This window comes from Pundamilia nyererei, unplaced genomic scaffold (genome assembly GCF_000239375.1).
Source record: "Pundamilia nyererei isolate P.nyererei 1_Seehausen unplaced genomic scaffold, PunNye1.0 scaffold00101, whole genome shotgun sequence".
Taxonomy (NCBI): domain Eukaryota; kingdom Metazoa; phylum Chordata; class Actinopteri; order Cichliformes; family Cichlidae; genus Pundamilia; species Pundamilia nyererei.
The window spans coordinates 1,444,289-1,461,844 of NW_005187502.1; the positions used below are offsets into that span (position 1 = coordinate 1,444,289).

Below are 17,556 nucleotides of genomic sequence, written 5' to 3' on the forward strand. Positions count from 1 at the left end.
AACAAGACCCCGAGATACTTGAACTCCTCCACATTTTTTTTCTTTTTAATTTTAATTTTTATCTATCATCTATCTATCTATAAATCGATCTATCGATCTATCAACTTTCAAATCACTGAAGTGGACTCTGACAAACAACAAGAGTAACTGATGCTTAAATTATTTTCTGTGTTAAAGCTCAATTTAGCTGGAATCTACACTGGTCCAAAATATGGATTGGCCTTGCTAACCACACAACTTAGCATAACCTTGTTCAAATATTGGCACACAATAACAACACAAAAATGTCCAAAATGCTGAGCTAGAGGTTTAAAGGTGGTAGTCCACTGGATTTGGACACAGTGGGTACATCAATATTTAATTTACAGCATTTCATAAGTTTATATGTTTTCTATGCTTTTAACATACCACGGTTACAAATGAATATAATGTTATTCTGTGCATGGTTGCTCTGTCCTCTGAGCTACAACCACCCCAACTGTGTGCCTCTGGAGCTGGTAGCATGTTCAGAGAAGATTTTCAGCTGGGAAATCAGAAGCCATGCCACAGGATATTTACTCAGTCTGGCAAAAACACTGCAGAACTCTTTGATTTACAAGATAAATATGTGCTTCACTTCACACAAACAGGAGACACAAAAGACCCAGTTTTAAGTCACAGACAACTAAAGAAATACATACCTCTGCATTTTCAATGCATGCACAAAGAGCCCAAGCAGCACTAGACTGAACATCTGCACTGGGGTTTTTTAGCAGCGACCACACCAGACGGATTCCATCAAGCTGGTCAATGATTCTGAAGAGAGAGAAAGACATGGAAGTGTTGTGAGAAAAGAGGGAATGAAAGACGGAATGAACAAACAAATAAACAATTGTAAACACATTTTGCCCACTGTGTGAAACTCCCCACAGTAACTGGCTATATTTTATCATACTAACAATTTTTTATTGGGCTTTTTATCCCAAACACATGTAATGGGTTTATTGCTAGTTAGCACTAATAGATAACTAACAACGTGAATTCTGACATTAAGTTGTATTTAGGTTTAGGTATGTTAGTCTGACCAGCTCACCTCCTAACAGTGACTGCAGGCCGATAGTAAAACACTGGGAATTAAACCACAACCACATTTAACACAGCAGGTACAATAAACAAAGCTTTTAAAACCTGTCATTAAGCCGGGGATAACAGGGTAACCTACCTGCATAATTACAAATGTAAAAAACAGGAGATTTCTTGAAGCATCAATGCATGACCAGTTAATGATACCGTGTTTAGATCCTTGACTTGATGTCATTCTTTTGTAAAACGGTATGACCGTATTGTCAAGAATATGTGAGTGTATGAATATATGAGTCAGACACATCACATTTTAACAGGCAGTTTGTCTTGTGTAAATTGTACTTGTGATGTACAGAAAGAGACAGAGACTTACACCATGTTATCCTTATTTGTTGCACAGGCACCCACTGCTTTGGTAACATTCACAAGCAGCGCCTGGTTAGATTACAGGAAGATGAATCGGTAAAGGAGCAAGTTGTAAACATGGCATCACCATTAATGCAAAAATAGAAAAAAAATCTAGATACCTGGTTTGGGCTTGTGAGCAACTTAACTAGTGGTTTGATGCCTCCAAACTCACGGATGGCAGCCTTGTTAGCAGGTATCTGGGCAAATTCTCCCAGGGCTCCCACTACATTGACCAAGACTTCTTCGGGTTGATCAGTTAGTAGATTCACCAAGATCTCCAAGGCTTTGTACTCTTGAAACCTTTAAGGAAAGAAGACAAAACTGGGGTTGTATGATATCACTTAGAATAATTTAGCAATTAATTATATTAACCAAAGAATGTAAAACAACACTAAGAGTTTAGTAGTGTTTACCAGGTTGTGCTAGACTGGGAACTGTAAACATTTGTGCTACCATTGGCAGCAAAAAAATACATAGGTGGAAAGTCAGGGGATGAATAAAGTACTTCTTATCTCACTTTTTAATCCATTCACTGGTCTGAACCATGTCTGGACCACGGTGTGAAGTGGTTTGAACAACAGACTGATGACTATCACTATGTCTAGAACCCCATGCAGGGCATACTACTCAAACTTAACATTGACTTAGTTGCATCTGCAAGCCACACTGCAACCCACCTCTACTCCCCTTCTCCTTTCATGCCGTTTCTGACTAAATCCAGCATGAAATACTAGGAAAATATATGCATATCTACAATGGGAAGAACACTAAGTCAAAAATAAATGTAAAATGTCAACAGCCAGCACACTGTGTGGCTCCGGTTTTGCCTTTTAACTGCACCATGGAATCAATGTCTGTATTATCATTAATCAAGAAAATGGCTAATATGTGCTGCTGTCCAGACCATGTAAATCATCAGTCACAGAAAAGAAAAAAACATCCTGTTGTTTGCAGTGGGCCACAGGGTCTCATTTGACCATGAACTTAATGACGGAAAAGAGAAGAAAGTCAACTTCCCTCTCAATACTCCTGTAACAAAACATATTCAAAAATGATTGTCATTTCAGTACGCCACTCAGCCTGTGACTGATTCTGAAATGAGCGCATGCCCCTAAAACCCTGTTACCATTAACAGCCTTTCCTTTTTGACAGTAATGGCTCTGTCGCTTCATTCCAAACTTTTGCCTGACCTAGAGATTTCAACCTCCTAAGACCCGCACTCCTCTACGGCATGCATTTTTCATTTCTCTTTGATATTTGGTCACATTGGGGCCTTATTTTTGTTTTTAAGAAAAATAAGAGCCACATATGAGGATATTCGTTTAAAATTTTGATAGAACAGTAGCAGTATAATGTCCTCGTAAGTGGATATCAGGCCCTTGTCGAGCAAAATTGAGTATTTTGGTCTAAATAACCCAAAATGTGATGTCCAAATATGTGGACGCCAGGTCCTAGAAGGTTAAGTGATAAGCCTGAGAGAGTCCGAAAAAACAGATCCACTTACACATTCAAGTGGGCATTAAAAACATTTGCTGTACATCATGCTAGTTTCCTCCCGAAGAGGTGGCCAATTTCACTTTCATTCATATCCAGCTGTGCATGTCATCCAAAAAACAAAATATAACACGACACATGGAAACCAAACCACAAAATGAGAGAACGCTGTCAACCTTTGTGATAAGTTAAAGTTAGAGTGAGGACAACCAAAGTGTTTTTTAGTCTTTGTAGTGTCACTAAATGTGCTTTACATAAGATTAATGGCATCATTTCTTCTCCCATGGAGGTTATGTACGTGAAAGTGTTTGTGCGTGTGTGCATGCATGCATGTCATTCTTTCTGTAAACACTAAAATTGTTTTTATAATCCTTATAAAAATGTCTAAGGCTGTAGAGTGGGGTCATGTTTAAAAGTTCAAAGGTTGAGTTGATAATTAATTGGTCAAAAATTGGTAAATAGCTTCAAGTGTAGAGTGTATTGTCAACATAGAGAAAGTACCGTACAAAGACCTATTTAAAACTATGTTTGTTACTGCCATTGTTTGTATGATAACAGCATATAAGAGATTCTAAATATCACATTACTTTGGACCTCTCACCTCTCTTTCATGGTCAAATGTTCATAAAATGTCTTTTATGTCGTAAACTGCTTAAAATTCTACTGCCATTGTTTGTAGTGGAAACATTTAGGAAGTGATACTGGCATATGGGAATTCTAAATATTACTTTATAGTTTTCATCCAAATATCATGTAACATTTGACCTCTGACCTCACTTTCAAAGAACAAAGAAAACGATAGGAACAAAATACAACACTGTTTCCTTGAAAGTAAATACAGCCCAGAGAGTGAGCTGCCTTGGCTGAGGTTTGCACTGTCTGAGCGCTTCTTCTGTTATTATTATTATCATTATCGGTAGCTGGATAACTGTTTTATAGTGTGACAATTCATTAAGTGAGGCAGAGACCCTGTACTGACAACAAGTGTTTTAAGCTGCTAAATTAGTCATGGCCAGTGAAGCTTTCATTGTGTCAGTTATGATATATGAAGTGCAGAAAGCCTTGTGAGCGCTACTGAACCCTTTTTCTAATTATTTTTAGAATTCCACTAAAATCTGAACTACACATAAGAAAAAATGCATTTTCTCACCTCAGGAAAAAGCTTTCAACTTCATATAGTACTTTTTTTTTTTAAATCATAACAATTATTACAACAGACTAGCTTATGAGTTCATTTGCTAAACTGAAAGGAATAACCAACACATCCTGACGTCTATGCAATCAGCATCCACGCTGATCCTTTTGTTTAGCTGTGGAAAAAACTGAAATCTATAAAAATAACATGTGGTGATGGTATAATGTCCCTCATGCACAGAAGTCGGCAGGATGCGTTCTATATCCACCGCTGCTACTCATGTGTTCACAGACTGCATCATTCTGGCAAACATATGTTCGAAAGGCATGGGCATATGTGGACGATTCAGTGTTTTACTGCTATCAACCTATTTCATCAAGAGATTTGTCAAAGTCATACTAATCTGTTACATCTAATAACGAACACTAAAAAGTTATGAATACATTGTTCTTGGTGTCTCTTTTATATTCTCTTTTAAAATCTGTGTGTGTTAATGAGTGGTACCGCTGTGCTGTCTGAGGTATTCATACTTAGTTACATTCTCCTGGCTTATGGAACATTTCCATATTGCTCCAGTAGCAGCAGCCAGAAGTTGCTTGTTGTCTGCTTTATGCAGCAGTGAGACCAGTGGCTGCAGACCTTTATACTTGCGCACCAGGTCACGGGTTTGCTTATCCTCTGCACACTGCAGAGCAAAAAGAAAGAAGTGAGAGCTATTAACACTGTATAGAACTCTTTTAGTCCAAATCCTTTATTCTCCAATGGATCCAAGACACAGACAAGAAACACGGTACCTTAAAGATAGCACTGGCACAGTGCATTTGTAGCTCATCGTTGTCACTGCTTAGGTTTCTGACCAAATCTTTGATCATGCCTAAAGTCTGAATGTCATTCCTGTAGCTCTCCTGTAGTGACACAAGAATAAACAGATCACATAACCATGAATGAACCATGAGGTGCTGTAGGGTTAGGCTCAGTGTGTCTCAGGCAGCAACCAAGAGTGAAGGCCATGGAGGACCAATTGGCGGCTATTGAGGCTGGCGACTGAGTCCCAGCCTCCCGGTCTCCTCTCTAGTGGGGAAGGAGCCTGAACTAGTGTGTGAGGTTGAGAGATACTGGCTAGATATAGCCTCACCTCAACACATGGCTTGAGCTATGGAACCAGTCTCCTAGAGAAGGACTGGACTCTGTTCTAGTCTAGAGTTGCCTTCAATGGGAGGTGGTGGGCTGCGGTGGGCATCCTTGAATTAGAGTTTTAATCAGTGGACAAGAGCGTTTGATCCCTGCACCTGCAAGCCAGGGAATAGGTCCTGGATGTTGTTTGCGCTTGGAGTACCCAGTGTACCCATAGTATCCACCCTTCTTGGAGTTGCTGGGTGGTGTGCTTGACAGTGCTCTGTCTGGAGCCTCTGTTTTCCTACTAGGAGACTTCCACACTCATATAGGCAACAATAGTAAAACCAAATGGTGTTCTGTTATTAGACCTGCACTATATTGCCAAATGTATTCACTCATCTATCCAAATCACTGAATGTAGGTGTTCCAATCACTTCTGTGGTCACAGGTATATAAAATCAAGCACTTAGGAATGCACACTGTTTCTATAAACATTAGAAAGAAAGAATGGGTTGCTCTCAGGAGCTCAGTGAATTCCAGCGTTGCACTGTGATAGGATGCCACCTGTGCAACAAGTCCAGCCATGAATACTTCCTAGCTACTAGACAGCCGACAGTCAACTATTAGTGGTATTAGCTCAAGAACAGTGCATAGAGAGCTTCATGGATTTGTTTTCCATGGCCGAGGAGCTCCAATTAAGCCTTACATCTATAAGTGCAATGCAAAGTGTTGGATGCCATGTTGTAAAGCATGCCTGGAGTGAAAAATCATGCTTCTCTGGCTGGAAGAGTCTGGTTTGGTGGTTGGAGTGATACTTGACTAACTGCACTGTGCCAAGTGTAAAGTTTGGTGGATGGGGGATTATGGTGTGTGGTTGTTTTTCAGGACTTGGGCTTTGCCCCTTAGTTCCAGTAGAAGGAATTAAAAAATTTTCAGCATACCAAAGCATTTCTGACAAGTTCATGCTTCCAACTTTGTGGGGAGAGTTAAGGAAAGAATGACAATAAGTCAGAATTGTTTTGTGCTCATCCAGTGCTCTCCTATGTCACACATTTTGTTCATAACCTTTAAGCACAGAATTTGTATGAACAACCAAGCATCGGAAAGTTACGGTTCGTGGCACCCAGTATCTCATGTGGTCTTGCTGGCTGCAGGCGGTGGTCTCCAGCTCACACTGGAGCAATTCACAGTCGAGCATGAACCAGTGAATATGAGAATTAACTCCTACACGTCTAAGGCCATGGCCATCAGCAGAAATAGGGTAAATATTTTGACCCCTCCAGATAAGGGGCTCGTTGCTGTCCCAAGTGGAGGGATTCTTGTTCCCTTGATTGAGGGAAGACAGGGGCAGAAGATTGACAAACAGATTGCGGCTGCTGTACTCGTCCGTCGTGGTCAAGAGAAAGCTAAATGTAAAAGCAAAGCTGTCGATTTACCGGTCTATTTACGTCCCTACCCTCACCTATGGTCACAAGCTTTGAAACTAGTAGAAAACCAGCAGAAACTAAAAACTAAACATTTTTAAACAACAACAAAGAAAATGTAAATAAGAAAGTTAACTCTGAAACTAAATTTAAATTTTTTTTAAGTTAAAATGAAATAAAAATAAAAACTAATTAGAAAATGCAAAACTATTATCAGTTCTATAAATGTATTTACAATAAAAAAGAAAGGGAAATTACTGGCATTGTCATTTAATAAAAATGATTTGCAGTATTTGTTTTAACACTTTGAATAGATGTAAAACATTTGACGACTTGTTGTCAATCCTAGGCCCCTCTCACCTCTGATGCACATTCCTGTAGGGTGCCAACCACTGGAATAAGCATTTTCTGAAGTGGAGACTTGAGCAGGCGTCCCAGCAGAGGGATACCCCCAGCCTTCCGAATGGCCTTCTTGTTCTTGGTGCTCCTGCTGCAGCTCCATAATGCTAAAGCCCCACAACAGGCCACCTCTATATCCTCCTCCTGGCTGGGAGTAAGGCTGGCTAAATTAGGAAGGCAGTCCAGCAGCTTTACCTGATTGGAGATATAGACACCCCAAAACTTACATGTATATAAACACACAGATGAAGCTGTGTGCAGACAAGCAAACACACTCTGTATTTAATCTGATATAAGATCTACATATAAGATCTGTGAGCCTAACACAAATTCAAGAACTAAACTCAAAAAATGTATTTGCTAGATTTGGGTAATAATTGATGGTTCCAGATGGAAATAGCTCATTTTTGGTCATGATGGGTGGGATTAAAGTTCTGTTACTAGAACATTTCATTCAGAGAGAATTAAAACAACAGAGAAGCTAGGAGTGGAAAACTGTCAGGATAGATGTTGATGCTGAAAAGCCCAGTGTGACCATTTAAAGCCATCATTCTGTGTTCATTTGATTTGGAGCTGAACAAAATAAACAAGACATGGTGGCTAAATTAGGAAGGCAGTCCAGACAAAGATCCCTCCATCAATAATCACAAATGCAGGTCAGAGGATGTAGGAGACATTCTATCTGGTACCCAGCACCCACTTTCTAATTAAAAAAAAAAAACTGATGACCACTATCAGGCATCTATTGTGTGAAAAGGGAACATAATTCTTTACTTCAAGGAAGCCAAAACAACAAAAAAAAACCTTTGAACTATGTTAATATATGGATTTCATCAGAATAAAACAGAATTTTTCTCAAAGTTTTCAGGTTTTCTGAGGTTATTACAAAGAAATACTACATCATAAACAAGCTGACCTGTGTTTTCAAGGAAAATCTGCCACTGTTGGACATTTTTCATTATTACCAGTACAGAAAGATCAGGCTCAAATCTGCAGTGTTTTTTCCTGCTGCATTCCTCACCATGGGATTGTAGAGCTTGAGCCATGGCACACTCTGAACTTACATTTTACTGTGCTTACACTCACCAGTTTATTGATACCACCATATAACCTGACATTTCTTCTTGCTCTGCGGAACTTGGCCACGTTAGCGATGGTCTCGGCAGCTAAGGCCTTCAGTTCCTTGACTGGTGAGTCCAGGATCTTCACTATGCTCTGCACGCCTCTCATGTCAACAATAACCCGACGAATTTGCGGGTTGTGGCTGATGGTTCTCAGTATTTTTAGAGATCCGATCTAATCACAAGAACACACATTAATATTAAATATAACCAGTTAAAAATTATGTTTGTTTTATGATAAAGAAACTTATGCCTACAAGAGGTCTCTAGTAGCCAAAAAAGTAGCAAAACTTTCCACTAAAAGTAGATAAAATGTTGCAGTACAACCCAGTTGAAAAGCACCAACCCACACATCACATTAGGAATGCTATAGAATAATTGCTACCCCATTTTTAAAACAGCATGCTTTCTACCTTACACTCATGTTTCTGAAACTAAAACACAGGCTGGCACACATGGCCAGCTCTGTTCATGCCAACAGGCCATGCAGGTCCAACTTTGTCATGGCAACTCACTTTGCATTTGTGTTCATCTGTATCCAGCAAGTTAAGGAGGACTTTAAGGCCACCTGTGTCCTGGATAGCCATTTGGCATGACTCCTGCATCAAATTAAAGTCCATCATGGCACAAAGAGTGTCAACAGTGACTATCTGGTCACCATCCTGAAACAATAATTTCAAACACAAATGAATTAAAAAGTAGGAGAGGAGGAAATAACATTAAGAATTCTCCATTCTCTTATACTGCTCTTCCCTCTTACTCTGTTGTTTCTTTTCATAATGCTACACATGCTGGAGCTGTTTCATTGATGCCACAGCCTTGTACTTTAAGTGTTTAGCGTTGTGCTGGTTAACACTGATAGAAAAAAAATGATTTGCTGAATTCCTGGTGTTCAGTTTGGCTCATGGTAGGTTTCAGCATCTAATGGTAATGATATTATAAAATGACTACTGGGCAAACTATAAATAACTGTGCTGTGTGGCATCCAGACACACACACACACAAAGAGGTTTTTGTGAAACCTGAGTTTGCTTCTGTTGTGCAGAGTGAACTTATCATACCTTGAGATACTTAACCAGTTTCTGGATTTGCCAGTATTCAGAGGGCAGGTCTGTGTTAGTCTCTGGATGGCGATATGGCTGCTCCTCTTCCTCTTCACTCTCAGTGGAGCTCTCACTGAAAAGTTCCCCTGGCAGGGCTCCTGCTGATGTCTTCCTAAAATACACAAGAGCAACTTCTGCCTTTTTAATTAGACATACAATCAAAACCCTATATGTCTAACCTCTTGGTTGAATTTACCCCAATTGCAGATCTAGAGGAAACTCTTAAAAGGAAAACTTACAGTTTCTGGGAAGACACGTGTCCAGGTGAAGAAGATGCAGATAATTCTGCTTTCGTCTTGCTCTTGGCTCTTTGTCTTAGATTTTTGTGCTCATCTTCAGAACTCTTAAGGGGTTTATTTTCCTCTGTTTTACTATAATGGGGTGAAATAAGAGTCATTATAGCTGCTTCATGGCTACAATCAGATCCCTTGCTCTTTTAACCTCTGCTTAGTTTAATTTAGCCCAGCTGCAGTGCAAGAAGGAACCATTGTAGGTTTTGACAAAAGAGATCTTACCGTTTTTGGGAGGACATGTGTCCAGGTGAAGAAGATGCAGAGAATTCTGCTTTTATTTTGCTCTTGGCTCCTTGTCTAAGACTTTTTTCCTCCTCTTCAGAACTCTTATGGCCTTTATTTTCCTCTGTTTTACTGTAATGATGTGAAATAAGACTCATTATACCTACTTCTATTTTGAGATGGTCATTTTTCTGGCATAATCATTATTTAACAATTCAGGACAGGGTTCAGCATTTTTTAAGCAATTAAGATTAAAAAGACCAGTTTCTCCTCAGATGGGTACAAATATCCTGAGGTAAAGCTGCAACAGCTCAGCCCTTGCTAGATCTATTTATCAATCAAAGACCAAATTTGATAGATCTTTTGGGGATTCTTTTCTCATACTTATTCCTAAGTTTTGTGTTTAGCAGAGAGCAAAGAGGGTTTCCCTTGAATTTCTAAACCATATAACCATGTTTTTATAACATCTTAGCAGATACACTAAACACATGCATTAAAGACTTGGCATCATGGTCATCAAAGTTCATCTGCTCTTCAAGAAGAATACCTGCAATGCAATGAATATTCAGAAGAATTCTTAAGTGAGGAATCATCACATACCCACATGTAGACAAGATACCACTTGGTCTTGGTTCATATATGTTCCTACGTGTTGTGTGCAGCTCAAGCTGTAGTTGCTCATTCACAGTCTTTTCCTTTTTTGTTGATAGTTCTTGAACTGCAGAAGCCTGCTGGTAAGGGGGAAAGCGAGAAGCTGAAGAATGAGTGTAAATACCTCTTCCAATTTGCAACAAAACAAGCGAAATTTGACTGTAAAGTGCTTTGTAATCTGACTGTACATTTCTCAAATTCTTGCTTATATAAAAAAAGCTATTCTGATTAAGCTGATTAGCATTTCTTTGACTTCTTGTCAATCAGCGTGCTGTATTTTCCATCCATTTTTGCAACTCTATGTCTGACAAAGTCTTGGTCATGCCACTCAAGGAAGACTCATATAAAAACCACGAAAGAGTAAAAAGTTATAATTAAAAACACAAAATTGACATAAGAGCCCGTACTCAACAATATATGGACTTATTTATTTGGGCTGTGTTTGTGCATTAGCTAGAGCCAAGCATGCCCAATTGCTTTTTTCATTGGCTTGTGTTTTATAAAACACAAAGTGCTATTGGAAACGTATGTCAATATACAAACCCACAGTTTGACTTTACTAGGCTAACCAACTTTCTCCAATTCTACTATATGAGAAATGGACAAATTCGTACTTGTCTGCCTGGAACTCAAAAGTACTACAGGAAATTAGCCCTGTTGTTCTCAGCCAACTTTGGTGGTTTCTCCCATTGATACTTGGGGACGTCTAGTCCATATGCGGCACAGATGTTTCCTATACACAATGTCTCTGTGCTGTCCTTTTTTTGCTTTTAGCCTTTATTTGGACAGATGCAGTGAAGAAAGACAGGAAAGCAGGGAGAGAGAGAGGGGGGTTGGTTTCACGGACTTCAGGTGGAGACCTCAATGCACTGTAAGGAGTTTTTTATGTCTTGGCATCAATGCCACCTATCACCTCCTGTGGCCAGCTTATTATTCCATCAATACATATGCCCTATCAGCATATGATCTTATTCCTGCTGTTCAGTTTGCTTTTCAGAACCTTTTTTACCTTCTAGAGGTACTTGGCTATGGCAGGCCTTCACTTCACCTCAGTTCCCACTGGCCTGTGGGATAAGAAGGTACTTGCAGCTGCACTTTTTATCTGATATTCTATCTTCTAGCAAGTTTGGATCACCTTCCCTCTCTTTGCAGCTATTCGCCTACACGTTCCCAGTCTGAATGACATCTTGATATCCTCGCTAATGATCCTGGTGATGTAATGTTCCCTCACTGATGGGATTTTGCCAGTGAGCCGGGGGACTCCTGCTCTTGGTTGAGCGGCTACTTGAGGTTGGCCACAATCTTTTTCCTCTGATAAAGATTAGATCCTTCTGTCCCTGTAGGCAGCTGGGTATCAACTAGTTCAATTCTGCTGGTCTCTTTTACTACAGTTGGTTCATTATGTCCATATTGCTCACTACTGTTTCCACTGTGCAATAGCCTCTTAAACTCCAGCTTCGTCTTTTATTGATGTCATTGCAGTGAGCTGCCAGGTGCTTCTTGGGCAGTGTGGATGTTGGCTTTTGTGTTCATCCATAGTTCCCACATGTGTTAAAGATAACTGATCTATTACTGCATTGGCTGGAATAGTAGCATCCATCAATTCTGTGTTGTCAGTCCTTGTCCACGTATAAGGCATACATGGACAAGTAGTAGTTCCAGTAGTCCATTTATCATCAGTATATCTGGGCATATATACAGATGTATAGTATTGCACTATTGCAAAAAATTCACATTCATTCACTCAGCTTAAATGGCTGAGAGTAGTACAACATGCTAATATAAACTGGGAGTTGGTGCAGACTATTGACTGATTAGCAAAGTCTGATAAAAAGTAAAAAAAACAGGGACACTGCAGGTTCATATACTAACAACTGCTCAATCACTGAAGTCATGTCCAGAAGCATACCCTGCTTTGCTGTCTGTTTGGTCTCTAACGAAATTTTTTAGCCTGGATTACAGAATCCCAACTCTGTGTACAGATATGAATCACACAGCATCAGTCATAAAATCACAGGATTAGAGAGAAGGTTCATAAGACAAAGAGGCATTTGAGAACCCACATACTTTTGCTTAGAGAGTTACAATTCACAGCAAAAAAAAAGACACACCTTAATGTGTTTATGTTAATTGCTATTATTCTACTCTACCTGGTTTATTTTCTCAGCAAAATGTGGAGATCTGCTCTTCAGAAGTGTTACCAGGTCTTCATAAGCATCACTTGTTCGCTCATATCCATTCTCCTCCCCCTCCTGTTTTATGCCCTGTGAAAACAAAGTTAAATTAACTTTTTTTTATTCCAAAAACCACAATTTATTGTGGCTCACATGTCAGCTGTTGTTAGTTAAAGTTACAGTTGAGCTGAGGTTGGAACATATCTGAAAGCTTGTGTGAAAATGAAATGATTATGTTTTAAGTCATATTTACATAGAAATATAAAAGATCACAATGTGGACCACACTGCCTTTCTACGGAAGAGGATTAGGGCCACTGGAAAAAAAATCTGAGAAAAAAGTTAGAATTCTGACTTTTTTCTCAGAATTCAGGAAAAGAAGAAAAAAAAAGACGTGCCCACTTTTTTTTTTCCAGTGGCCCTAATCCTCTTCCGTACCTTTCACTTCTAGTCTTACCCCATTGAGAAAACTCCCAGCAGTGCTACAGGTAATGTAGAGGGTTTCAGTGTCACAGGGCTCAATCACAAGGTAGCAAATGTCACCCTGCACCTGTCTCCACAGGGGGGCACGATAGCCATTTGAAAATTCAAAGTCTGAAAACAAAAACAAGAAAGCCAACTTAATAACCTTGGAAATGGTTAAAGGTACAGTCCGTTGATTTTCGAGTTTATTTCACAGAAAAAAAGAATTCAGCTTCAAGCCTCATCTCCTGAACTCAAGTTAGGGTTCTAACCAGGGTTCATACGCATTTTTGAGCATCAAATTCAAGCACTTTCAAGGTCCATTTTCAAGCTTTTCCAGCACATTACCAAAAAAAAAAGAATGCCTGTTTCACTTTGCATCACCTCAGTAAGACCATGTAAAAATGAAAACAAACCATCTTAGGTCGACTTAAATGTACTTTGTGCCTCTTGTTAAAACAGAGAAAAATGCACCACACAAAAATACTGAAAAAGGAAATGGTTGCCTTATATGCATATAGTATACAAACTCAAACACATTTCTCTTAAAAATTAAGATATGCAAATGTGAACAAATGAACTTGTTAGAGATATTCATCTCCACTTGAAAAAAACAACAACCCCACAAAACAAGAAAACTGCACCAAACACCACAATAATACACAGCAAGGCCAAATTAATAAGTCTCTTATCAGGTATTGATGCTTCTTTCCTATGTGACACAAAAATAGGAGACAGATGTTTGTTTTTTTAAGCACCCATGCCCAGAAAAATGGGGGCAAAAGGAAGGAGATCGCGTTTAATCGGTTATAACAAGAGGTCAGAAATATAAGTGCCGACGTGAGTAGTGTCCATAGAAACCTCCGAATCTCAGCCAGAAAATCATGTAAACTATTTCAACAACAAGCAAACAAAGCGAAGATACCAAACAGTTAAAAGAGCAGCTATGTCACCATGAATCTGTGGACAGGTAATATCCATATTTTGATTTATGATTTTCTGGAGTTAAAGGTGTTATATGCTATAAAATACTTTCAAATAAATTAGGTGAAGGGACTTTAAGAATGCACAAGCATCTACCTAAAATCTATTTATTTAGTCTATCATCTGTGATATAATTATGCAAAATTATAATGTGTTGTTCATCTCCCTTAAACAAACAGGCAGCCTTAAAGTATGAAATATTAATATATTAAAACACTTACATTTCTCTGCTGTCTTGCTCATAGAGGGGCTGTCTGATTGTTGAGGTTTTCTCTGTATTATTTTAGGTGCTTAGCTTACAAAATAAAGGTGATGGTTGTGATTTGGCACTATATAAATTGTTTTGAATTAAAGTAAAAATATAGTGTGTAACAATTTTCTTTTTACGCAAACAGTAGTTGAACCACACCAGCTGGTGCAGCCATCATGGGGCACAGTCTAAATTTCATGTTTTTGATGTTTCCTACAGTAGCTAATCTACTGACATCTAACAGTGCAGCATGATATCATTGGTTATGATGTCTATAGTTATACTTGCAATATAAATCGGATTTGAATGGGGTTTTTTGTTTGTTTGCTTTTTCTGTAGAATAGAATAAAATGTGTCATTATGTGTGCATGCTGCTAAATGCAATGCAATGAAGCAAAATACCTGAGCTGAAAAATGACTTTGTAAACTGGAATCTGTCTCTCATGTCTTTGAGAGCAGCAGAACACAGCTTTAGCATTAGAGTTAACAGTGACTGCTTTCCTCGTATTCCAGTAAAATGTGGAACTGATTCAAACCTGATGTGTATCGCAGCGACTTCAACAGCCCTTTATCCCCTCCACCGCAGAACATTTGAAGGATTTCCACTTCATTCTTCACTGCTTTGGGGTTCAGCCTTACTTGTCTTTTGTGAATATTAAGGAAAACAAAACAATAATTCATTAGTAGTTACTTTTTTCAATATGCTTCCTAGTCCAATCAGATAGGCTGTTTCAAATGTGCTTGAACATGTCTAAATGGAAATATTGTGGAGCACTCACTCTGATATGTCTTTAAGAAGCTTGTCAAGGATCTGTTTGTCCATGTCTTGGAACAACTGAAACAGTTTGACCTTGACCTCCAAGTCCTTAGATAAGCCTTCCTCCTTCGTCCTGTCCACCACACTTACTGCATCGTCATGGGCTTCTATCGCCAGGTCAGAGGAAAAGCTCCTACCAAGAATCTTAACCAGGGGCTCTCTGTTTTCTGAACAACAAAAGAGGGGAGGTTTAGCGATTCAAATTCAAATGCTATGAGTTGGATTCATTCTGAACTATAAAAACAGCTGGCTTTGACTGTACTTTGTTTCTTTTCAAAACTAAGCTAATATTATCTCTCCATAACAAATCCACTGGCAGTATGAAATAAGTATTACTATATTCATCATGTGTCCATCTGTTAAAGAAATATATATTAGTTCAGAGAAAGAATTACCAATGGTGGCATAATTGGATGGCTGTACACAGTAACAAGGAGGACAAACACATTAAGTCTGTGGGTTATGGAGGAATGCTGGTGGTTGGACTGCTTAGGATGCAAATTGGACTCAAATTTACCTTCTAGACATGCCCGAACCTCCGCCAACTTCTTATCATCTGCCAGATGAAGCAGTTTAGAGAGCTGGCTGAAGCTGCGTACATAAACAGTCGGTGGAGAGAGCTGCAGGAGTGGATGGCCCTCACTATCTCTTTCGTGGGACTGAACATCTGAGTCACTGAGTAGGAAACAAAACAAAAAAGAAACTTTAATTGCCTGAAATGCTTAATGGAGATCTGAGTCTTTGTTTTTGTACTTCTGATGAAATACAGTGGAACGTTCTCAATCTTACTGAAGCTGAAAAACAATTAATTACAGTCCACATGCAGCTTTGAGTATGTCTAAGGTAAAAACATTTGGAGACCATGGTGACAGCAAATCCTGCACAGACACATAATACTGAGAGCCAGCCAGCTGCCCGCTTCATGATTAGACCAACCTGATGTCGTAGTCTGTTTTGAAATCAGACGCCACTAAAGTGGTACTCCACTGGAGTGGCTCCTCAAACACATGTTCAGCTTCCTGTGGGTGTTGGGAACTAAAGCGCTCCACAAAGTGCAGGATTTCTTTCAACAAGGACTCATTCATTGGTGTGGATGCCAGCTTTGCAGTACTGGAGCTGACCATGGTCCACTGGGCAGCCCTGGTCAATGATATCCCCATCACTGTGTCTGGGATACTCTAAAACTTAACATTAACAAAGGAACCATTTAAAACAGCCTTTTAAGTCTTGGTTTGCTTGTTGGATATGACAGGAAATAAATAAATATTTCTGGATGGATTCATGGATAATTAAAAAAAAAAAAAGAAGACAGATGCTTGCACTGATATCAAGATGGCCATAGTGGGTCATTCAAATAAATGGCATGTACTATATACACTATATAATCCCCTCCCTCCTCCCATCATTATTATAGCTAAATAAAATCTAGAGAGCCAGACCCTTACGTCTGTGTTAGCTGCAGAACTTTAACAAAAGAAAGACATATCCAACAATCAAAACTCGCTAGAGGACAGCAATGCAAAAATAAACAAGTAATGTATTATAATAACGGCGTTAACGAGACTGTGAAGAGCACCAGCACACTTTCTTGGGACAGGAGTGACTAGTTAAGCGTATTTTTATGCTACAGAGACCCGTTATTAGAAAAGCCGATGGTCTTCAGCTAATATTAGATACAACAACTGAAACCACACCGAGGTATTCCTCATTAATTCACCATGAAGCAAGTCTCTTCCGCTGTCTGTCATGAAGTTATGACTATCCGTTTTTTACCTGTATTAGTACAAACTTACCGTGTATTTTAACTTGCTTTACAACACCTTTACTGGTAGCTAGTCAACCACAGTGTCCATAGAAACAAGACCACTATCGGCTCTAGTAAGTGCCCCTCCCACTTTTGTTGCCATGACACTGGTAAACGAAACGGCAAGCGAGTTAAGTCAAAATTCACAAAACCAATTGTTTCAGTTGACACATGACGATAGAAAACGACTTTTTATATAAAGAAGAAGAAGAAGAAGAAGAAGAAGAAGGGTGGTGTCAAGTGTTGTTGTTGTCATTTACTGAAGTTGGCAATCTTTTCAGCTGCTGGTGAACATGTTAGGAGCCTACAAGTCATGTCCTGCGACCCAATCACTTACTGTATTCAAATTCAAATTTTATTTGTCACATACACAGTCATACACAGCACGATATGCAGTGAAATGCTTAGACAACTGCTCGTGACCTAAAATAAAAGACTATGAATAGGATAGGAAATAAATATGAAAATTTAAAAAAAAAGAAAGTTAAAAATAAAATAACTGTACAACAAAATACACAATATAGAAAATATATAAGAATATATGAAGAAATATAGAACAATAAGAGCAGCTGTACAAGTAATAAATGGTAATGAAAGAAATGTAATGTCCAGGGTTGTGCAATCCACATATTTAAGTG

General features: G+C 39.0%; 1 protein-coding gene across 1 annotated transcript in view; it reads right to left on the bottom strand.

Moving 5' to 3' along the window:
- Window positions 1-17,006, bottom strand: part of odad2 (outer dynein arm docking complex subunit 2) — a 19,736-nt gene extending 2,730 nt beyond the window's left edge. The window contains exons 1-19 of the mRNA XM_013912792.1: window positions 16,908-17,006; window positions 16,051-16,298; window positions 15,632-15,789; window positions 15,077-15,281; window positions 14,834-14,940; window positions 13,059-13,195; window positions 12,579-12,692; window positions 10,378-10,508; window positions 9,778-9,909; window positions 9,502-9,633; window positions 9,221-9,374; window positions 8,675-8,821; window positions 8,125-8,334; window positions 7,000-7,233; window positions 4,894-5,004; window positions 4,630-4,784; window positions 1,590-1,770; window positions 1,436-1,497; window positions 681-795 (exon numbers count right to left, since the gene is read on the bottom strand). Coding sequence (XP_013768246.1) covers window positions 681-795; window positions 1,436-1,497; window positions 1,590-1,770; window positions 4,630-4,784; window positions 4,894-5,004; window positions 7,000-7,233; window positions 8,125-8,334; window positions 8,675-8,821; window positions 9,221-9,374; window positions 9,502-9,633; window positions 9,778-9,909; window positions 10,378-10,508; window positions 12,579-12,692; window positions 13,059-13,195; window positions 14,834-14,940; window positions 15,077-15,281; window positions 15,632-15,789; window positions 16,051-16,274 — 2,709 coding nt within the window. The 5' untranslated portion in view covers window positions 16,275-16,298; window positions 16,908-17,006. The remainder of the gene's footprint in view (window positions 1-680; window positions 796-1,435; window positions 1,498-1,589; window positions 1,771-4,629; window positions 4,785-4,893; window positions 5,005-6,999; window positions 7,234-8,124; window positions 8,335-8,674; window positions 8,822-9,220; window positions 9,375-9,501; window positions 9,634-9,777; window positions 9,910-10,377; window positions 10,509-12,578; window positions 12,693-13,058; window positions 13,196-14,833; window positions 14,941-15,076; window positions 15,282-15,631; window positions 15,790-16,050; window positions 16,299-16,907) is intronic.
- Between the last annotated feature and the right edge of the window lie 550 nt (window positions 17,007-17,556).